Source organism: Platalea leucorodia, assembly GCF_965183815.1.
Source record: "Platalea leucorodia genome assembly, chromosome: 1".
Classification (NCBI taxonomy): Eukaryota; Metazoa; Chordata; class Aves; order Pelecaniformes; family Threskiornithidae; genus Platalea; species Platalea leucorodia.
The window spans coordinates 112,837,687-112,861,963 of record NC_138823.1 but is presented as its reverse complement, the minus strand read 5'-3'; the positions used below and the strand labels follow the sequence as shown (position 1 = coordinate 112,861,963).

The following is a 24,277-nucleotide window of genomic DNA, read 5'->3' as shown; positions in this document are numbered from 1 at the left end:
TTAGACCCTTTTTTAAAAGGTAGAAGGTTATGGCCTTCAATAGCACAGTATTTGTCTTTTCCCTGGCTTTGAAGCTCTACTGTCTGCTCTGGACAGGAATGCCCTGTTATTTACAATATATGGTATTGTTATTACAGGGTTACCATCATCTGCCAAGTCATCACAATGGTGCTGTAGTTAATTGCAGAGATAAGGGGGAGGGGAGCAGGGAAGTGCCTCTAGTATGGTACCTATTGCTTCTCATTGAGATTATGTCAACGTTTCCACAGTACCTGCCTTGTTTCTAGGCACAGATAATATTCATTCCTTGAAAAAAGTGGGTGAAAAAAAGCTTTTACAACCCAAAACAGAAGGCAATGATATTATCCCAAGCTTAATGAAAGATCTTTATTTTAAAAACTAGTGCTTTAGTAAACAAACAATTTAAATTGGTTAATTAGTTCATACTACAATTTAGAGAAAAAACACTCTTAAAGGACTCTAGCACATGCCTAGTTAAGCAACTGTATAAACACATGCACGGTAGAGTTAAGCTTCCAACAATCTGCAATGATTTAAACAGTTACCCTAGGGAGCACTGCTCCAAGTCAGCTTTAGGTCAGGCTGAGCTTCTAAGACATGGCAAATCTCAGCATTGCACAACAATCCACCCAAGTTCCAAACATCCACCTGTGCTGGGAACCGAGGACCTGCACCGTGCATCCCTGAAACACGTCACTTCGCTTCCCCCCCCCCCCCCTTTTTTTTTTTTTTTTTTTTAAGAGATTGTTGCTCAACTTGAACATTGGCAGAATGCTCTGCAGTGGGTCTTTGAACTGAAAAGTTCATTTTTCATACATTTTATATTGTTATGAAGAACTGTATATTTCTCAAAAAACTAAGGAGGTGGTAATTTACAGTTATAGCCCCCCCATTCATTAAGGATCCAACTGAGGCAGATGCTTAGCTATAAAAATAATAAATTTAAGCAGATCTTGAAGTTTTTTTTGAGATGAGACAAAACACTGTTACGGTCGGGAGACAAGTTCTTGCTTCCTGTGTGCATGTGTGGTTTGGCTTCTTTATTTTGTTTCACTGTAAACCAAAACCAGCATGAAATTCAAGTAGGAAATCAAGAACATCCTTCTCATTCTGAGACAATGATGTTTGTAATGCAACTAGAGGGGTTTGAGGAAGTGACCAAATGTCTTTCTGGGTCCTTTTATCTGCTCAAATTAGCTTTTTTTAAAAACAAAACAAAACATTTTAAATGCTAATATATATTATGTCACTATCTCCCAGAACAGCAAAAAACAAAGAGAGACCTCACAACCCTTTGGACGAAGAGTTTACACATTTCACACTGTTTTTGAATGAAGGTCAGGCAAGGAGCATAGCAGGAGGGCTTTAAGCAAATTTCTCTTAAGCTTGATCCAAAATGAGAATAGCCTTACCTCTGTCCTTACTGCTATCCCTGCCTTGGTGAGGGTAGGGAAGACGGGCAGCATGCCTCCTACCACTGCCAGCTATCAGCTATGAAGTCGCTGTGCCCGTGCAAAGGCTAAAAGCACAGAGAGCTCAGGAACCACAGGAGGTCCTGTCCCCCTCCCCGAAGGAGCTCACCCAACTACACAACCTCCAGACAGAGGGAAAGAGATGTGAGGTCCGCAGCCTGAGGTGATATGCTTCAGTCTGCTTCTCCTTGCTCTTGTGGACCAACTCCCCATTGCCTGCTGCCCCCATACAGCTCTTTGGCTTTACACTTAAGGAGAGGTGTAAATAAAAAGCAGGGATGTTTTTAAAGGCCTTTTTCTTTTTAGAAAAAGAAAAAAAAAATCTTCAATAATAAGTAGGTGGAATTTAACTTTCTGAATTTCCACCGAGCATTTTGTTGTTGCCTTCATACAAGCACATATGCTCCTTCTGGAGGAAAGGAGAAAAGGGGAAGGGTTTCTACCACAAAGCTAAGAGGTTTTATTTGTTGGTTTTATGTATCAATAAAATCAAATTACAGGTGTCGAGGGACATTTATTTCAATGCTAAATACCTTATGTTAAGATGTCAATTAAAGTTTTCCTGAAGAGCAAAGTTCCTCAGCAAAAAATGAATGCATTAAGAACGAGTATACCATTCCCCAGAGGACAGAATATAAAACAACCTGTCAAGTAATCAAAGATAACCAAAGAGAATGTGTTAACTCCCTGATGTTTTTTTCTGTTCAGCATCAGGTGAATGCAAGCTCTTTTACCACCTGACGGAGCCCTGTTCTATTAATTCCCTGCTTCTCTCTTTCCATACCCCTTTTATCAACACTAAAAAGCTTCACAAACTGGTGGCTGACAAAGACATACACTGACTGTGCATTATTTTAAGGACAACACCAACTCCGACCAGCCAGCAAAAGCTGTCAAGCATACACACCACTTAAAAAGCAAAATAAACCACAGCTATGCTTTGAAACATATTGAACTGTTAATGAAAATTAAGTTGTATTCAGCACTAGAAGTCTGTATTTCTTACATGCTGGTAAGAGAGTGCCATGGTATTCGGTTTGATGCATCTGTAAGTGAGGATTGTTCATCCTTAATTCATAAGAGAAGGCAATAGGAAAATCCCATGAATTCAAGAAACTGTTCCAAATCAAACTTTTCATATTTTGACTGAAAATATGCAATGTGATACAAGATACTTGTAGGACCTGGAAACAGCTGCAATCTGGAAGTCAGAATTGCACCCCACACCAAGAAGATACCTAACGCACATTTAAAATAACTGCCCCAGTAGAAGACTTTACATAGATACAAGTACCTAAAAAAGTGGGAGCTCTACTCTACCAAGAGCTCCCGTAAATTACTTTAAAAACAAACAAAAAACCCACACCATGAACAAGAACTGATGAAGATACTTGGGTTTGTTTACTTTAAAAAACAAAACAAAACAAAAAACACACAAAAAAAATCACCCACAGGTAAAGCAAAAGAAAAATCCCAAACACCAAGACCAACATGCATTGCAAAAGATCAGTGTTAAGGTCTAACTTCTCCTCCCACTTCAACAAATTAAAATGAATGGTGAAAAATCTGTCCTAGGAAATGCAAATGACAATTTTTTCAGACTATGCAGGCAGAAGTATTTCTACTCTGAAGCTCAACTTGTTGCAAAACATTTTTAACATAAAAAGTGCCCTCCCTCCCCCCGCGCCCGCCCCGGAAGTAGTCTGAAGTAAGAATGTTTTGGTGTATTCCAAAGATGCATGAATGAGAACTCCAAATGCATAAACAGAAGGAAAAAGCAGAATTCTTTGCTTTAGGTGTTGAAAAATCACATACACAGCCTTCTGAGCTATTTTTAAAAGCTGTTTAAAGATAGCCTAAGTTCATTACACTATGACTGCTTACCTTTTTCCCTCCTGTTACAAATTGCTTGAAGTGGGATCTTACAAAATGAGGATGAACGGCAACAATCTGGGGGGCGCAGGGGGAAGAAGGAAAAAAAAAGACAAAGACAATTGTGGCTTAATATAGAGTTTACAGGGAGCACCACATCACTTTTTAAGCTAGATAACCCTTTGCCATTGTGGCTTAATATAGAGTTTACAGGGAGCACCACATCACTTTTTAAGCTAGATAACCCTTTGCCAAGTATCAAGTATTACATCTGAGTTCTTTCTCTGAAGTAGAGCCTGGTTTTTTCAGACATCTCCATTTGTTTTTTCCTAGAAAAGAAGAAAATTCTCCATACTATATGGCATGTGACAAGGCATACACCTGACACTGAGTGTCACATTACACCGAACAACTACTTTTTTTGCACAGCAGGCAGCAGAATTAGGGCCATGCAGTACAGGACTGCCGCGAGCAAGGGTTACCCCAATTAAGTCTTGTTTGGGGGCCTGCCTAGAGGGCACACACACCTCAGCCCTGTTGCAGGACAACCTCGCATAGCATCAACGCACCTTAAACAGCCTCTTTCCCTTACATGTTGTGTGTCAAGTGTGGGAGATCCAGCTCTAAGAGCAGTAAGGCCCTAGGAGGCAAGCGAGTTGCATCTGGTGTGTGTGAAAACTTAGTGACCTCGTTCCTTTTTTCCCCCCCAAGAGCAGCTGCAACATGGAAGACCCCAAGCAGCAAAATGTAATCATTTGCCCACACCATCCTTCCCCCTGCAAGAAACTTTTCTTGTTAAAAAAAGCTAGATCTTCCCACACGCCTGCTAGAGGTGCTTCTTCAACAGCCAGGCAGCCGCGCGTCTCTCAAGCAAAGTATAACTGAAGTTTTCCCTTCAGACAGGGCATATCAGCATTGCCACCCATTGCCTTATCCTGAGGTAGATTTAACAGATATGAATTGCTTGCAAAATATTGACCTCACAGTTAGCAGAACCCTCAGAATTTGTATCACAGATCTACAAAGAAAGAAATATGTTGAGACAGGTAACAGCTGAAACAGGACAATTTCTCTTTCACTTTAGCTTTTGTATTTGAAAAACTCAATAATACTTCTTACAAAACCAAGATTGGCTTTCTTCCTGTCTAACCAGATCAAAACCTTTTATATTGAGATAGATAACTATTTTCTAGTGACTTGAATAACATTACAAGGAAGCAGTATTCCTCTCTCTCATTTAGATTCAATGTGACCTTTCTGTTATTAAAGACAACAACAACACAATTACTAAAGATTAAAACAAGCACTTACTTTAATAGGACAGTCAAACGTTTCATGAAACTCTTCCGCTGAATACAATCCAAACACCTGCACCTAAAGAAGTATATAAAAAACCAGAAATATTTACCTAATAACCATTTGACAATTGAGGGTGAATGTAAATCACTAACAACTAGAAGATTAATTTGAATGCTAACAGTTACATCTTTTTTCCTAAAGAAAAAAAAAAGTCATATTTAACAATTCAGAGTTAATTGAGACATCTTGGGCTTCTATTATGGCATATCTCTAAATATTTGCAGCAGTGCAAAAGTACTTATCTGAATCTCTTTCTTTTCTTTTTTTTTTTTTTTTTTGTTACAAACACAGCAAAACCTACAAGTTTCTTTTGCTTTAGGCTGATCAAATCTGTTTAACAGATACTGATCTAAGTAAGGTAAGAGCAACATAATAACATTCAGGGGAAGATAAATTAAAAACTCTTCCTTTCTGAGAAAGAACTGTAGGATTTCTTCCCCTCCAAGCAATACAGGGTTTACATAAGAAAAAAGAAATTTGTGACAATAAAGCAAAACCAGCCTGAAAACCAAGTCCCATATGTTTCTTGGCATCCTCTCCTCCTCCCAAGTGCATTCGGTGCTATTTTGTTTTATTCCACGACCACTGGAAATGTCTTTCTCTTAAGATTCCTCCCTTCTCATCTATGTTGGTGTCTCAGTACATTTAATAGTCAACACTGAAGTTGTAATCATAGGCCATCAGAATATCTATCAGAATTAATCCATCTGAAGAAGGCTCAACATTAAAAAACAAACAAACAAACAAAAAAGTACGTTTCTACTATCAACAGAATTAATAGATTTTTAAATGTTTTCTTCCCTTTACTTACAGAACAGGTACAGATGTATCAAGTGTTAAGAAATATTATTAGACTTAGATGCTATGACTACAGAATAGGGTTTCTCAAGCTTTTGTAAGTACAACCGTCTTTTGGACACGTGTCTTCATCCAACATGCAACATTCCCTTCCCCAGTGTCTCATATGAAACAGTTGACAACTCAGTTTCTGCAGAACTTAAGAGTAAAATAGGGTTGAAGACTTATGGCCCGGAATTAGTAATTGATTTACTAATTATGATTTCCACAAATAATAATAAATGGTTTGCTTTTCTCTTATGATTTTAAGATGTTTCCACCCACTGCCAGAAGCTGTTGGAACAAAACCGCCCCAGCAGGGATGGACACTGTTGGTGGGAGAAGGGAGAGAAAAGAGCATCCCATGGAGTGACCAGTGGAAAAATGTATCTGACAGCAAATCTACTTTAGAAGGTTCTCAGACAGGTTTAGTCATTCATCCTTATTTTCTGGAAAAGGTAATCCCTCCAGTAACTCTGCTCTGCATGTTTAACAAGTTGGACTCAAAGATCTAAGAGATCTTTTAACCTTATTTCTTTCTGTCTCCCCATCCCCATCGTGATTCCTTCAGGGGGAAAACCAGAAAATAATAGTAACAAAAAAAAATAAAAAGCCCACTAGATGAAGATCTGCAGAACAAAGCCAGTAAATACCAGTAATGGGCCACAAAAAGGGAGGCTTAATGGCTCTAAAAGCAGTTCAGAGGACAAGAACCCCCAAAATTCCTGCACACAGTCAAGGAGACAAAGTAAAAAAATTAGACTTCAGGTAAACTACAAGAGGAACACAGCCATCAGTGAGGAACTAAGCCATCGTCAGAGTGGTGCAAAGTTCAGCAGTTTCAGTGAAGTTAAAAACATCTCAAACCACCTCATCTCCCTTTCAAGCTTGTCTCCTGGATACATCTCCTAAGCAGCATTATCAGCTCTGTCCATTACTCATTAGCGAACATACTGCCTCTAACAACAAGCTTTAAAAATACTGCTGCATGCACTGTGTAGGGCTGAGCTACTGCTCCAAAGGATTGGAAAATCAATATTTGGAGACAGTGAGATGTATCGCAAAGCTGTGATTATGTAAGCCAACCAAAGGGTTGTATTTGAGTTGGGCCTGGCTGTAAGCCTAGAAAACCTCCGGGCTGATGTCTAGAGGATTTTGTTTTCTGGGTTTTTGTTTTCATCAGTTGGCACAGCATATCCAGTGCAACAGACCAAACAAGAAACAGAGGAAAGAGAAAATAAGACAGAGAGAAGAAAGGAAGAAGAAAAAGAATAGACACGGTTAAAACACAACACTGCAAACTCCACGGAAGCAGAATCCTTAAAAATGACAAAACACCCCTCTCAAATTAAAACTAATTAATCAAAATTAACATTAGCAACAGTGCCGTCAAGATTTTCATAATACTGCATTGAACACGGCAATATGATATTCCTTTAAGAGTATGAAAACAAAATGGAGCCAGTTAACTAAAGAGGAAAAAACAACTCAGCATAAAATACATGTTATCATGTTTACTCTAGGGACACCATATAACAGTTTATTACTTCTTAATGTCTTTTATTCTTCAGAGAGAAAGTGATTCTTTTGATATTACAAACCTATATTGGATTTATCTATTTCTACTTTCTATCCTCACTCAGCTCATGATGTTTTTGGGTAGCTGGAAAAAGGATTTCATGATGAGAGTCCACTACATTTTGCCAGTCCTCTCCAGTTTTAAATATCTAGAGCCCATCACTCCAGTGCCTCCAGACTTAGCTGTTTCTTTGCTTCCACACGTGGAAGAAGCAGCCAACCTTCAGTGATCAAAAGGCAGGAAAACAAACGCATTTTATTTACAAACCACATTTATTGAAAAATGATCAATGTAATACTTCATGGATAATTCTTAACATAAATATCATTACAGGCATTAAACATGACGCTAAAACATGTAAGCACATGGGTTTTCAATATAATTTATATTTCTTTATATAAAAAAATTACAAGCCAATAAGGGTGCAAATTATATTGCTGTTATGTAATGACATAAGAGAGCTTCAGCAAAACTGGGAGTCAGGTCCAGGTTTTTCAAGACAGCATACAAGTAGGCAAAAAACTAACCTAAAACTCCACAATTCTGAAGCTGCAAGCCTGCTTGCCCTTCTATTTAGTCCAGCACCAAAATTCTCCTCTTATACCCTAATATTTCAACACCCAGCCATCTTCACCAGCCAGTGGCCAGACTAGAGTAGTGGTGGCGATTTCAATTTCCATTCCTTTCCATGCCACTGGACACCAGCTGCAGCTGAGTCCATTGGCAAGGAAGATTTTCAAAGAACCAAATGTGCAGCGTGGAAAAGCTTCAAGTGGCTCCCAAAGCACTTGTTGGCCATGTACGACATACAGGTTCCAGGTTTTGACATTAGGTTTGGATGCCACCCAACAAGAAGAGCGTTGGAGAATTGCACTGTGCTGCTATGCCCCCCTCCCAGTCAATGTAGCTAGTCCAAATCTAGTTTGAGAGTGGTAAAGGAAAGAAAAAAGTAGTAAAATAAAATACATCGGACAGCAGAACAGATATGAGGAGGTGGTTCTCATCATAAGGCCTTCCTTCAAGAAGACAAATGGTTTCCATCTCCTTCATATTGGATCCACTTTGATATGGGAAAATGCACTCCCTGCCTATTGCAAAAATCTTTTGCAATGGTCTAGAGGACATATCTTCATTAATTGGTAGAAAATACTTGCATCAACCCAGCTGGCTCAAAATTCACAGGTCTATTTATTATACCCGTTTTTTTGTTTAAAACTGATTTAAGAAAACTAAGCTGTTTCACTTTCTCTTTTTCTTTTTTAGAAAAAGGATTTCACTATTTTTACTTATTTATCTCCGTTAACGATGACTTTGCAACTGGTACAAGTGTTTAGCTTCTTACAATACAAACACTCCCATTGTAGTAAGGAAAGCGCTATAAGGATAGTAAAACTACACTTTTGTTATGACCCAGAACCTAGAAGTGCTACATTATTTGGCCAGGAATTTATGCCATTTTCTTATACAGAAAGACAACATACAAGTATTGTTTTCACGCATTTTAGGGGTGGATTCTTTCATAGACACACACCTTTCTGGTCAAGTGGAAATTTTAACTTCTAAAACCCCCACATCTTTCAAATCTCCAGATGAGCTTTTCAGTGTAGAATATGGTCAAGCATCAACGTCCCTGGACTCTATGAATGCAAGTATGATGAATATTGTGATACTCCAGCCCTGCGTCAAAAACATTACCAGAACTAGCCCTGGCTTGGAGACCATAGTTTGGACTGCCTTGTATAGCATGTAATGTCACCTACTGGATCCACAATAGGTATTTCACTAAATGAAGACAGATTCACCATTTAAAGTATTGGAGTCTTTTCAATTACAGCCACACTAGAGTAGGGATTATGGATTTTTGAACGTTTCCGAAATCAAATGCATATTTTTAATATTAATTTAATATATGAAAAACGTGTGTGGCTTGTAGTCTCACTGCAACATACATATTTTGAGTCAGTAATCCACAGTCACATCTGAGGAGCCCTTACAGCAAGTGCTTGCTTCCCCCCACCATTCAAAACACCCAAACCAACAATGCTAGCTCAACATTTTTATTACCTTGCACAATTACTGACCCTTCCTTTATCTTGCTTAGACAATTAGGACACTCTTGCTGTGTTTCTCACAGGCTGTAAAATTCTACAACCCTCTTTGATAGGCACTAGTATCCCAATTACTGTGTCAAGATACTGACATCAAGATATCTCTGAAAAACAAAAGGCTTGGATACATAAACTGGCTGCCTGCCTGTTGAGGTAAAAAAACACCTATTTGAAAGGAAAAAACCCAAGCACCTACAGTCTAAAGGTTTTGTTTCCCCATTTCGCCTACTGCAAAATCCAATTTTATTTTTAATTTATAGAACTTCTACTGAATGGGATGCATCCATTAGGATCACCAACATTCCTCCTCCCCCAAAGTCTACTCTGTAAGAAATGTTCTCCTCAGTAAGTCAGATGATTATTGAGAAATGATTTAAATTATTTTTAATGCACTGCATTTGTATACGAGCATTATATTAAAAAAGCAGCTTAAATACACCCTGTGCATTAGAATTTTATCATTGCAAACCAACATTAGAAAAGACTGCCATCGACTTAAAAACAAAAAAGACATTCTTATAAGTGGAAAATCAATCACCAAAACCACTAAATGTCACAGCTCAACATTCCAGAGAAGCACTGATAATTGTTAGTTATACACTGCACAAATGATATATGTCCTCAGTCAAGGAAGTAGGTGCCAGTTTTTTAGGAAACTGTACATATATTGATTTTACATTTATTTAATGTGGCTGTTGTAAGACACTTTATTCTTCTGATAAACTATGATTGCTTATCAAAAGATTCTATAATTCAAGAGAAACATTCATAACGTGTGTGAAAATGAAAACCACCAGCCCACAGAAATCATGCCCACAAAATCCAATTTTGTGGATTTATAGCAGAAAGGCATTAAACTACTGTCTTGCAGGAACAGCAGAGTAGTCACTGAAGTATAACTGGCACAGCAGTAATGATTAAGGTGACATGTCCTCCTGCCACAGCTGTTAATCAGCTTAATACTAGTTACATTATTGACATTCTTGTAATTACTTTTCCTACGGCACATTTGTGCAAAATATATTTGACTTTAATTTTGAGTATTCAAAGGTGAGCTCAGTTCTCAAAATGGATGGTCAAAGTGGTGGTGCTAAATGCAGGAATTAACTCCACAGGTATCACAATTATCTCAAGTGTAACACTGAGGACTACCTGCTACATCATTGAATATATAAGCGGGTTTGTTGTACCTTGCCATCTTCTGAGCAAACACCCATGTGTTCTCCACTTTCATCCAGGCTGATCTGATTTATCTTCACTGGACTCTAGATAAAGAAAAGAAAGAAAAAAGACTTTTAAAGTTGAGTTTAAAGTTAAATCACCAATCACATGCTTTAATGCTCCCCCCACTTCCTGAGATTTATGTGTTAACAGTTGTGTAATATTTAGTTGCGTGAATCAAAAAACCCCCACAGAATAGGTATTTCTATGACGATGCCAAAAGACAGCCTTCTTTCCAGCCTTTTGCCTAAGCCAGAAATTTGACTTTTTTGCAGTTACGCACCTCCAGGCTCTGGAGCTCTCATGAAGCGCCAGGCTCCCAGACCTCGAGCATCTGCGCCTGAGCACCATAGCTGTTCGTTAAGAACCTCTCCCGTTACCAAAACACACTGACCACACAGGCATCAAGGCAACTGAATTCTTCTGGTTTGGTCTGATGGCTATACTGCTAATTATTTCTTCCTTCAGATCCCTTCCCTTGCTTTCATTTTTCCCTCTACTAGTGTTCTCAGAAGTGAGTATTAGAAGGTACTGAAGTGCAGCATAGGTGTACTCATTCTTAGACAAATACTAAGAAAAAGCCTGAAGACTACCTCAATTTAACAATTTTTTCTTTCCTTATCCAGATATACTTTTGGTTCTAATCTACAGGGTTATACGACATCTGTTAGTGTTTACTTTAGCTTAAACATCTATCCTTACCTTAAGTACTGAGGGCTAACTTATAACATCATTTGGGTAACACAATGCACATAGTCTCACATACAAAACCCCACCCAATTATATTCAAGTAACAAGAACCTTCTTATGTACCATGATCCTGATTTCACCCTCTGTAACAAATATCATTTCAAGCATCACTGAAGGATCTTCACCCAAGTAAGTCTCTCTTACACATTTAAGAACAACTTTTCTTACTCTCATAAAATTTTGGACGGATTGAACCACAAAACAGATCACTTCTATGGTTCTGAGCATGATAAAAGAGAAATCCATCGTATGTTTGTGTGAAAAGAAAGCATCACTGGAACAGTGCTGGAGTCGTGGGGTCACATTAGATGTTACACAACTGTGTAAAATATCACAGGTCCTTACATACGCTATGGCGGTTGGAATTACATTAAAAGTACATCATAAAAAGTTACATAAAAACACACTGTCCACATGGACTATCTACAGGGGATAAACTGAAGTCTTCTAATAGCCTTTGGAAAGCTTCTCCCCATAATCTTTCCCATACAAAAAAAATTCCAACTCAGGCAAATGAAGTTTTCCTCTCTTTCACCTTGAAAAGAATATATGCCCAAATTACATTTCATTTTCTAAAAGCTTCTTTCTAATCAAGGTTGAACAACTGAGCCCTGCACTGCAACAGTTGCCTGATGAGTTGGGAAAAGGATGCTGCCAGCCCTTTTGCTTTCCCGCTTCCTTGCATACAGGAGACACCATTCTTGGTCTTACTTTGTGCCACCGCAAAATGCTACATGGAAATATTGTAATTATTGCCTATCACAAAGCGGGCTTTCTGCTGCACACTGTTTGCCAAAAAGCACACTGCTGAGGAAGAAGTCTAACTAACTTTCCTCGATTTATGTGCTCCAGAAGTATTTTCATTCGCCACAAAGTGGTTACGCTGACTTGCTGCATTTCAAAATCAGAAGCAAGCGCATCACTGGCAGTGCAGGCAGCTGGTGCATGTTCCCCAGCTGTGTTTCCCCCGACACATTTGGGGGATGTCAGCTGAGGAGCACAGCTCAAGCCCATCAGCCTGCTGGTGTGGTCAACATCCTTCTGCAAGCTCTGATTCTCAGATGCTACACACACAGTTGGCTAATTCCAGGGCTGGAGGATGCTGGGTAAGGCAAGAAGTGTCAGTTGTCAGTCTCATTTTCTAGAAGCTTCATAAAAATTGCTAGCACACACTTTTATTCCTGCCTTACCTTGAAAACACCTTTCTAAACTTCTGGTTTGCTCATCAAGGTGCAAGAGAATGTTTTGTCTCTGTTGGGGGGGGGGGGGGGGGGGGGGGCGGGGAGGAAGAAATGCCAGCACCTCTCCGCCATTCCCTCTACAATGAGGGACACCTCTGGCCCTCTGAAAGGACAAGCACAGAAAGTTCTACCGAGTTAATCATGAAAGTGGCATGTTTTTTTGTTCTGGGCTGCATCTAAGTTGCCATTGCCACAACTTTCTCACAAAGGTTCTTCTTTTATTACTCTGCAACTGGAAAGGCAAAAAGTCCATCTTGATTAGCCCCACCCTGACACAGGATCATATGCTAAGTTACAGTGTTCAATTGGCCACATTCTTCTCATCTCTCCAGCACCTACATCTGCCACCAGAGCTGACATGACAGCAACAGTAGACCTAGGAGCACTCCCGTGTGATGGGCCTTCTTGGAGACACTCTACTGCAACAAGGCCCAAGACAAAAAGAAACAAAACAGGACACAGCAGAAGAGTCGACAGCTCAATACTACAGTCCACACTGTTCCCATTTTGCTGCCAAATGGCTTTGATAAAGTTTGATGCTGAAAAAAAATGCAGTGCAGGAAGTAGGCAAGGTAGACTACGTAAATTATCTTCACATAAAAGTTGAACATGAGGACCAGGATGATGGAATTTATCTGTCATACTGTGGTTCGAAAGCCACGTGGCATACTTTGGAGATTAAATGTGTGATTGCACTCAGGTAACCAAACGGTGCCTAGCAAGGCAAAACCTCTCCTTATATATGTGCAGAATTTTGTCGATAGGGGAAAAGGTGATTCCACAGTATTTGCATTTTTCCCACATTCAAAATTGCACACAATACTTCAGAACCATTTGTTAAGTAAATTTGATGACATGGCGTTTCATAACACTGTATATAACTGGCAACTTGTGACAAGCCTTCCACATGCCCAGCGCCTCTATCAGTTGCTTTTAACTTCTCCTTTCTCCAATTCTTTTTCCTGGTGTCTGACTATACACAGATGACAATCAGGGAAGACAAATTCAACTAAAAGCAGACCTGCTCACTTACACAAACCTCCAGCTAAGTTCCAACAGGAGACTCTATACTAGATGATGTACACGAGGAAAGCAAACACAGGGTAAATTTTTTTTCAGCACTCAAGCTGAATTGGCACTATTGGCTACTAGCCTGTTCACTGACTTTACCAGTCAGAACTTTCTATGGAGCTCAGAAAGTATGACAGACCATGAACTTAAAAACAGTCAAGGCTGAATATTAAGTGCATTTCAAAGTAAAGTTCCAGCAAGAATAGCTAATGCCAGGATCTTCTTGTTCAGAGCTGAGTAACAGTCAAGTCTACCATTTCCAGAACTACATTCCACTGGAAAGCTGTTTAAGATTTGTATCTAAAACTATCCAGGAAATCAGAAATAAAAGACCACAGATAAAATTGGTACATGTGTTATCTAAACCAAAGTGTTTCTTCTAGAATCAGCTCTAATTCATCTTTTCATATCAATTATTTTTATAAATGTACTGCTGTGCTAGTCAGCAAAGTTACTTACCATTTCAAATTTAGTTTTATTTATACCCTGCCAACACCCTGTAGATAATTTTGATATTTCAGAAAAGAGGAGCACAAATAATTTTGTGAGTTATCCTCTCTCACCCTGTTTTTATTTTTTTTTTTTTTAAGTAAATTTTATCAACTCAGCCATAGACTTACAGTTACAACTGTCTTTCCCTGTTTTTTTTTTTGTTTGTTTTGGTTGTTTTTTTGTTGTTGTTGTTGGGTTTTTTTGTTTTGTTTTGTTTGGTTTTTTTATTTTTTTTTATTAAAACCTTATTCTAGCTAACCCACTGAAGACTTTAATTTGCCTGGCAAAAGAAAATACGTTTTGAGTTTTACAGTACAGAGAATAAATGCCCTTCCTGCAACATCCACCTTTACAGGTCAACAAAAGATGAAGAATCACTCAAGGTTAGAGAGGACACAGGTAGTCACTAACTCATCACAATCTCGAAGACTGATCATTTGATACAGTCAGAATCAGGATATGCTCTGTGGTTTGGTCAGTTGACTGTTTTAAAGGTATTTTAAATGGGTAGGGAAAAAACTTGTCCAAATTTACAGGCATCATATTAAAAAAAAATAATTAAGAATTACAATAGCAATCTGAGGTCAAAGTGTAAATCTAGAAATTAGGAACATATCATCCATGTAAATATTACTCAATTAAGAGATGATCTAATCTTAAACCCCGTGCCATAAAACCACAGGCAGCTGCATATAAAATGTTGAGTAAATTACTAATAATGATTTAACTAGCACTACACTGGATAGTCTTTTTTTAACCTAATCAGGACCCCTAGCTTCAGGCCAACAAGTAAAAACACACAACTTCTTTGTGGTTAAAACGATACTTCCAGTACTGTATAAATAATAGTAACACACATAGTATTTCTAAAGTAACGTTATTCAAATCTGGCAATAAGAAGGATCCTGTTAGTTAGGGAGGGAAATACACTGAAATGATTAACCTGGGAACAGCTTCAGAATTTCATAAGGCATGGAAGTTCTGGCAAAGACGGAAGAAACGCCTTCAGCTGAATTTCCATTAGCTGCAGTTTTCCTTCTGATGGAGACATGTTTGGAATTCTGGACAACATAAGTAAGTTTGACTGTTCAAAATCAATAATGTCAAGCTGACACTACAGAACAAAAAAATGTTACCTTAATGGAAGAAAAAAGTTTAGGGAGACGGAGAAAAAGCTAGCAGGCACCTTGCACATAAAGATCTAAATGCAGGCTTTTGCAAAATCTTAAATTTAAAGGAAAGGAAAATCAAGTATCTATCAACAAATGTACCTCATGTGATAATCAATTAGCTAATGTAAAATGCTTGAAATAAACGCACTTAGTATGGATTATGTCAGCTCTTCAATTAGGAGTAAATTCACAGCCACTCAGAAAGGTTCTTTTAATGGTGTTCTTTGTGGCATCTCCTTCTCCCCTGACGCTCATCATCAACCCACCTTATACTATCAGTCCCCCAATGGTGACCCTGAGAAATCAATCTGCTAATGTATAATTTGTAAAGCTCCTCTGACTAACAAATGGATAATTGATTCTTTCACAAATGCTGCATCCCGATGGATATGAAATGGATGAACAAGAAACATAAGACTAGATTTCACTTCAATCCTGTGAGAAATGCAATATTTACAAGCTAGGAATCTAAACGTTTTAATAGTTGCCTGTGACTTCATGCCTTTTAGCCACGGTTAGCAGGCAAGCAACACACACATTAGGAGTGTGAAAAGCAAAGCAGTGTTCAATCATACTTACAGCAAAGCTCATTTTACTTCAAGAGGTTCCCATTGCTAATATAACCCCCTTAAGCAGCGTTTTCATCCATGCTTCAAAAAGAATTTTCAGAAACTTTTCCTAAATTAACCTAAACATTTTTATTTCGCTATCTATACATACACACATATACATACCCAAAGAAAAAAAACACCCATGGGTCTTTTCTGCTACATTAATATCAATCTGCAGCTACATAACCACTATGTAGCTGCTCTCCATACTAAGGCAAATTGTATGTACACAGAGTTTGAATTGTAATAAAAAAAAAACTGCCTCCTACAAGTGCCTATTTTTCATTTATTCATGTGTTCCCATCTGCATAACTTTCACATAAAACAAGCGTGTAAAACTCCAATGTACAGCAATATGACCAATCAACCCACTGCTTAAAACGTTAGCCCAGCGGAGTAAGGACTACCATTTTTATGTCTGTATTATTTCCACCATGGTGGAGGTATCCAAGTGCAAAATACTGATTTGTAAACATAAACCACCTCAGTTATTGGCATAACTAAGCTAAGATCCTCTCAAAATACGAGCCTTGCTCTAGGTAGGATGAGGAACTTGCTTTGAATAGAGCCCCAACTCTTCAGCTTTTGCATCTGCAAATTAGACATTCTATATGCATTGACACCAATGAGTTATGAGAAACAGACACCACCTTTAAGACTATTGGAAAAAACAACCTAGGCAAGTACTGACTATTGTCCTTCTCCAAGGGTGCCTTTCAATCCAAAACGATACCCTCAGCCCACCTAGAAGAAAGCTTAATTTACCTAACTTGTCAAAAAAGGAGTTCTACTTTTTAGGGCCTTTTCATTTTGGGAAGTGATAGGAGGTGACAGCAAATAAAACAGATAGTAGGAGAGTCTTTAACTATTAAAAAAAAAAAAAAAAGAGGAAGGTGTGCAACAGCTAAGCACAGGCGTATTACCTGTTGTTTGTCCTATCTGTTTTGACTTCAGAACACTGATGCCCAGAGATCTCTTGTACTGAGGAACTACCTTTAAAAGGAAGAAATTGAACCCATGCACTTTTCTTGCCCGAGATGCTGCAGTGCTGCACTGACTCATGCATATTTTGCATATTTGTAGAGTTTTACTGATACAAGAGGGAAATGCAACTCAGAAAAGCAAATTCTGATGCTGTATCATGGTTTACCTATAACAAAGTAAAAAGTACACACGTACCTATATGTTTACACACAACTGAGAAACATAACGTAGTAACACAAAAGGTTTAAATTGAAAAGGCAGCTTTAAAAGTTACAGAATAAGCTGTTCACCACTGCCCACAAGAGAAGCAGTACACTCTGAATTTACACTTAAATTTTCATTTGATGAAAATTCACTAATAACCACACCAAAGAGGTTTTGTTCAACAATACTGGCAGCCAAATTCTGATATGTAAGTGAGGATTCCTGCTCCAGTGCTTTTCCTATAACACTCTTTAATCTGTCATTCTCCAAATGAAAAATGGGAGATTATATTGGTTAGAAGAAAAGGGAGAGGGGGAAAGCTGGGCAGAGTGACAAGGTCTGGGACACAGAACAATAACAACATTAACTTTTATTTTGTCTGCAGGAAAGCAGACCTTGCCTACAAAAAAGAAAGATCTCAAAAGCTTGTCTAAAAGTAAGGGAATATGAGGACAAGGAATCTTTCATATAGAGTCTGAGAAAGTGAGAAAGACCAAAAAGCTTACAGTGATTTCAATATTTTCCACATCAGTGAATCCCTTAATCTTGTTTGTCAACTACAGGGACTAAGGGGAAAAAAAAAAAAAAATCCAAGGAAAAAAAATTAACAAGGGTTCTCCCTAAATCTGTAGTAGTTGCTTAGATAATCAGAATGCTTGTCTAGGAATGATGGAACTATTACCAAAAACAAATCTATATTGAAAGCCTACACTGCTTCCTAGCAGAGTTTAACCATTAGCTAACTCCTGACGGATCCAAAGTAGAATCTCTTTTTATTAAAACACTGGTGTGTAAGGAGCTATCCTCCCAGGAGCTCCCTGCCAAAGGAAACAAATTACTCCTGTTTCCTGGTGAGGCTGCACCTTGAGTACTGTGTTCAGTTTTGGGCCCCTCACTACAAGAAGGACATCGAGGTGCTGGAGCGTGTCCAGAGGAGGGCAATGAAGCTGGTGAAGGGTCTGGAGCACAAGTCTTAGGAGGAGCAGCTGAGGGAGCTGGGGTTGTTTAGCCTGGAGAAGAGGAGGCTGAGGGGAGACCTTATTGCTCTCTACAACTACCTGAAAGGAGGTTGTAGCGAGGTCAGTCTCTTCTCCCAAGTAGCAAGTGATAGGACAAGAGGAAACGGCCTCAAGCTGCGCCAGGGGAGGTTTAGGTTGGATATTAGGAAAAACTTCTTCACCAAAAGGGTAGTCAGGCACTGGAACAGGCTGCCCAGGGAAGTGGTTGAGTCTCCATCCCTGGAGGTATTTAAAAGATGGGTAGACGTGGTGCTTAGGGACATGGTTTAGTGGTGGACTTGGCAGAGCTAGATTAACAGTTGGACTTGATGATCTTAAAGGTCTTTTCTAATTTAAATGATTCTGCGATTCTTCCTCTCCCCAGGCCCCCTTCGCCATCCACTGTATATTTGTAGGGCTTCAACAATGGTATGTCCTAAACCTGCCTCTACTTCTTTGTTGCTATACGTGTATTAAAGCCATCTGAGAATATGAAGCAGTATTCCCCATCACATATCCACGGGGAGGGCTGAAGTACAGGTGGGGGGCTGAGGAAGGGCTGCAGCCAATGACTACATGCACCTTCCTTGGAAGGCCCAACATCGCACAGGAGAAAAATACACCAGGCAATCTGCAGGTTCACCTCACTGATTTCTCTAACTGCTTTCTTTTCAGAACAGCTCCCAAAGCACAATGAATTTGCAGAATTCATCACTGAGCATTAACTTTCCACACAGGCTACTGAATTATAAATTGGGCTTTGAAGAACAATCCAAAAACACGTATCTAAACCTCTGAGGATGAAACTTACTGGGCCGCTTTCACAGCTTGTTTCTAACAGAATACCACCACCACTGTTATTAATGTATTTAACGGGATTTTGTAGAATACTACCCCCTGAAGTAGAAAGTATGACTTTTTCTCCATTTCTTGATAAGCCACATTTCAGAGACGTGACTGATGAGAGAGGCCAACCAGGTCATACAGTACAAGTTCTTGTCAGGACAGGTTTTGTTTTGAGAGATTACTTTATTGGTGCTTTGACCAAACAACTTCTAAAGAAGCAAAGAGGCTTCCTGATTATTCTTCTCAGAGGTCATGCATTGTTGTGCCAACATCATTTCCAGGAAGGTTTTCACAACAGCCATGATGCTCATCCTCCTCCCTGACCTAACACAGGACAGAGGTCATGACCATACAGAGCCTAGCATCCCTGCTTCTCCATACATTCCATTAAGTAGCCATTATTTTCTCCACAACTACATAGTTTTCTTCCTTCTATCAGCTCCTACAATGAAAAAGTGCACTAAATATGTTTTCCAGTTATTTTAGCCTGTCAACCATTCCACTACAAGACAATGACCCCAACCTGATGGCTACCGAAATCAGTGAAAAGACCTCTCACTGATGGAATCAGACAGAAGCAGAAATATTATAAGGGAAGGAATTCCCTTTCCTGGCTCAAAACAACATAACTAGTCATATTCATAGAATCATAGAATCGTTAAGGTTAGAAAAGACCCTTAAGATTATCGAGTCCAACCGTTAACCTATCACTGCCAAGTCCATCACTATACCATGTCCTCGAGCACCACGTCTACCCGTCCTTTAAATACCTCCAGGGATGGAGACTCAACCACTTCCCTGGGCAGCCTGTTCCAATGCTTGACCGCCCTTCCGGTGAAAAAGTTTTTCCTAATATCCAACCTAAACTTCCCCTGGCACAGCTTGAGGCCATTTTCTCAATGGAAAGGCTTGAGGTTGTTTCCTGGCATAGTTAAATATTACACTGGGTGATCAATGCTGAAGTTCAGCCAATAGCTAGAGCTAAAGTGCCATTTTCCATGTAAACATTCAGTTATCAACACTGGTATAGATTGGCATAAGTCAGAGCTATATGCAATAATAAATACATTTCCTGCTTACTGAAAGCATTGTATTCTCTTTGGACACCAACTCTAGAACTTCCTTTATTTGCAATTGTATCATCTGGGAAAGTCTCTCAAACCCATCATAGATACTCAGCGACGATCAATGTTAGGTGTCTGATTCTTGACAGGATCCTAAAAACATCTGCAATTTAAAAAGATGGGGTGAGAGGGAAGAGCGTACTCACACAAGTAGAAACTATGGATCATGAAGTGCACTGTAACTTACCGTAAGCAGCATATTGTATGCCATATCCTCACTGTGACAGTAAGATGGGGAAAGCTAAATGTGAAGATTAATTGATTCTGTGCAACTTCCTCAATGCATTTACATACAAAGAGGCTCTATTTCAATACCAGTAAAGTGTAGACATGATTGCTTATAATAAACTTTAAATAAAGTAGATCAAAAAAGCAAACAGATTCATTCATTCCTCCACCTTTACACTGCTCACATTTCACAGCTCCTCTCTTCAAAACTGCCAAGACCTGCAGGAACTACAGACTTCAATTAGCAGCCAGTTTAGGGTTACAGTGGTGAATCTTCCAACACCAAAATACTGATTTCTGAAATTTCTTATTCTTTTGTTTCTCTGTCACAGGACACTGAATGGAACCAGCTTCCTCAGCAGCATCACAGTGGAAACGGCCAGCCTGAAAGCAGCTACTTTTGTCAGCAGCTACTCTGAGGGAATTAACAACCGAGGCTGGCCAAATCTGGACTGGCCATGTTTAGCATTCCATCAGGAGTGCAATAAACAACTGCTATACACACTGTCATGTCTTTTAAAACAAATAAGTCTCATCCTTCAGAAAGGAATCTTTATTAGATTTACAAAGTTCATTATCAATAATATCTTACCCCCTATGGGAAAAAATACTTCGTTTTGCCTTCATGTTATGTTCATCATATTATGCCCCTGTTATGTCATTCTGTGTTTTTAATAGTGCTGCATTTTTATTGTTAATGGAAACAAAGGGCTGTAGCTCTATCATTAATGTCAAGTTGTATAAAAAACATTGTCCTCCAGAACTCAGTTGCTTTGGACTTTCTAACTACGAAAACATTTTCTAATGCAAATAATATTTTATTAATGCCAGAACTCTGAATAATTCTGACAAGCAAACTGCTATTATTTTGTATATGTGCACGCAAGTGCCTGCCTTCCATATAGAGGAAAATGCCATGCAGGTACAATATGCCATTTGAAAGGAAAACAGCTCTAGGAATCAGTAGTATACTAGCTTCTCAGGAATCAAACCTTTCCACATCCTCCCTATGCTTTTAAAGGTTGTCAAGGTTTAGAAAACGCACGTCTGTGTTATCAGTCTTTTATGAAAAGCCTTCATCAGTGCTACCTGAAACTAGCTGTTTCATTGCTGCTAATAAAAACTCTAAAGCAACTTGGCCCAGTGGTCCTGCTATATATCAGCAAAGAGCATTTAGGGGGGGTATGAGACAGATGTGGCACAATATGCTTCTGAGATGACTGGAAAAAGGAAGCAATGAGTCACTGAACATGTCTCTCATGCCAGTCAACATCACCTGGTCAAACCAGAAAGTTCACAGAAGGGCAGGGACATCCCTGATGGTGAGAATCTGTGGTTTTTCGAATACCAAGAAGTAGCAAAAGACAGAACAATCTAGCAGCATCTAGTCTTTCTTGTCAGGGACTAAGCCTCTGGAAGGCACAGAAAAATACGTTCCTTATTTAACAGTTGTTTGAAATTTGTTTGGAGTCTTTTGAGGCTTTCTTTTAAGAGCCAATTACACTCTAGAAAAGTAATCTTTTGCTCAAATCAGAGATGAAAAGATATTATTGTGCATGGTTGTTTAATATGTCTTTGAAGTTAGAAATTATGTTTCCATGTTTTCCTTAAAAGCAAATAAACTTTGCTGCCTAATATTGTTGTCAAATTATGGTGCATAGAGAAAAGGTCAGTAATAGTTGCAAACATGAATTACATTTTCTAAATAATCACAAGATGTAGTATGCATTTAAACAGCAAATGTTACCAAACCTGGATGGTGAAAGAGTTAGAAGAAAAAAAAATAAAAGATAATTGTTTTGATGCTTTTGATATTTCTGCATAATGTCACAAATAATTTTGTTCAAAAATGTTTGAAAATGCCACACGTAAGTTCACTTAGCATAATTACAGTAAAGTCCTCTACTTGATCTTTCACAAAAACAGAGTTCCTACAAGGTCTGGTAAAAAAAAAAATACATTGGAGACTTCGTCCTTTCATTGACCATCAATGCTGTATTAAATACGATAGCAGTAATGTCCTTCATGTTTAGCATTCTCCCATAATGAGATATTTTTCCCCCTAGAATTTTCCAGATTTCAATTTTTTTTTTTTTGAGAAAACATGCAGAATATGATAGGACCCTACCAAGTCAAGAGAAATGAACGATTTGCTATGTCTAGATGATTGTCACAAACCAGTATTCAGTCACAGCCTTTTACCTCATTATGAGGTGACATCACCAAACTCTTACTGAAATCAGTGACATTAAAGATGGCTGCTAAGGCACCTTAAATCTAATACCTTTAGAGTTGGTCGTATGCTGCTATGTCAAAAAATAGAGGAAAACTAATATGCATTTGCAGAGTAATGAAGTTGTAGAAAGATCATTCAGTCTAACAATGGGGCTGACATCCTTCCCAAAAGAAGTTACATGGGCAACACAGCTGTTGGTGAGAAGTTCAAAAGAGAAGGCAGAAACAACTTCAGTCCCAGAAACAGCTGATAAAGTACATAGGCTTCATACTTTAGATGAAATAAATTTCATCTACAGCATACATGTTACTGTTTGTGACTGCACAGGCACGCATCTGACAAGTATGAGCTAACAGTATTCAAGAAATAAATGGCTGGACCATACAAGACCTTCTGTAGCTGAACCCATACTTCCAGCTAAACTTTTTACATTATTCTGGACTAATCTACCGAGTTATTGCAAGCTACAAGCTTGAAAGAATAATTGAATGAAATGGTCATGCTTTCCTCAGTTTTGAGCTTATAAAAATTAGTCATACATGATACTTCAATTGTTTAAAACTCCCATATTTCATCCATACTCCAAGCAACGTTTCTACTAATAACGAATGCCTTCCACATCCATCTGATCTCTTTAAGTAAAAATTTAAGCAACGCTCCCTTCAAAGGAAAGTTAGATACAGTGGATACAAAGATGATGAGCAAAACATCTATGAAAGGCTTTTTTGGTTTCAGTCGTGTCAGACAAGAAACTTCTCTAGACCTATGGAATAACGGCCCTGACACCACAATTTCTGCCAGTCGAGGCAAGCTACTTCACTTCTCATCCAGTGACAGAGAAACCCAGGCACACCATGATACCTGCCAAGGAAGGGCCCTAATCTTCAATAGTTCCACAGTTCCCATTGGAAACACTCCAGGTCACAAACAACCTACTAAGCACAGTACCAGAACAAACATCATAAGACATACTTTCCAAGCCTCTATAACATCCAAAAAGCCAGACTCAAAAGTCCATCTGAGTTACTCCCACAACTACTATAAAAACCTTTGGATTTCCAAACCATCTGCAGTTAAAATGAAAAGACAGGTAGACAGAAGCAGAAGAAGGGCTATTAAATTGGGTGTAGACATTCAAGTCTTAAAAGTAAAATCCCAAAGGATGCCACTTTTCTCCAATCTTTCTATTGTGCAGAGCTAGGGGTTAACTTAAAGCATTTAAGCTGTAGGACTGCACCAGCCATTTGGGTGGGAGGTCCCATGGAGCGGAAGGAAACCTGTCCCCTGCATAGACGCTCACTCCTATCAAAACCTTAAATTTCACTTTGATTTTTGGAGCCTACATTTATAGCAGCCCACTTGGTTTGGTACAAAACACAGGATTTCAGCTTGAAATTTAACAGGCGCAGTGACACCCTGCAAATACTAACACACAGCTACCCAGATCTTTACTCTAAATTCTGTTGCTTCATTTCATTTTCCAACTGTCTTCTTTCATAGTCTGACACTGACAACTAAAATGATGTCGTTAAAGTAATAAACAGGGAATTTTAAGTAGCCTGTCAAAATAAGTGACATTTATATCATCTTAGTCTTAAACTCTCATGTAAAGTTCCATACAAAGTAACTTCTTCATTATACAATCAAATGCTAAAAGTTACCTTCCCCATTGAAAGATGCTGTATTATCTCTCACAGCAGTTAGTAGGCTCTGCGTCATTTCCAGCAACAGCATTTAGTGCTTAACAGCAGCTGTTTCTTCATTAGAAATATGCTTTTCCCCTTAGCAATTAAACCCTTTCAAAAGCACGTCAAGTCAACAGAAACCTCTGACATTTTGTTTGCAACCTGC

At 38.7% G+C, this 24,277-nt stretch overlaps 1 protein-coding gene across 4 annotated transcripts in view; it reads right to left on the bottom strand.

Annotated features, from left to right (window-relative positions):
* VPS41 (VPS41 subunit of HOPS complex) overlaps positions 1-24,277 on the bottom strand; it is a 110,394-nt gene that overhangs the window by 60,291 nt on the left and 25,826 nt on the right. For 3 of the 4 annotated variants that reach the window (XM_082303903.1, XM_082303905.1, XM_082303906.1), the window contains exons 5-7: positions 10,439-10,513; positions 4,677-4,739; positions 3,378-3,443 (exon numbers count right to left, since the gene is read on the bottom strand). In XM_082303903.1, coding sequence (XP_082160029.1) covers positions 3,378-3,443; positions 4,677-4,739; positions 10,439-10,513 — 204 coding nt within the window. The remainder of the gene's footprint in view (positions 1-3,377; positions 3,444-4,676; positions 4,740-10,438; positions 10,514-24,277) is intronic. The other variant, XM_082303904.1, reaches the window with a different exon arrangement.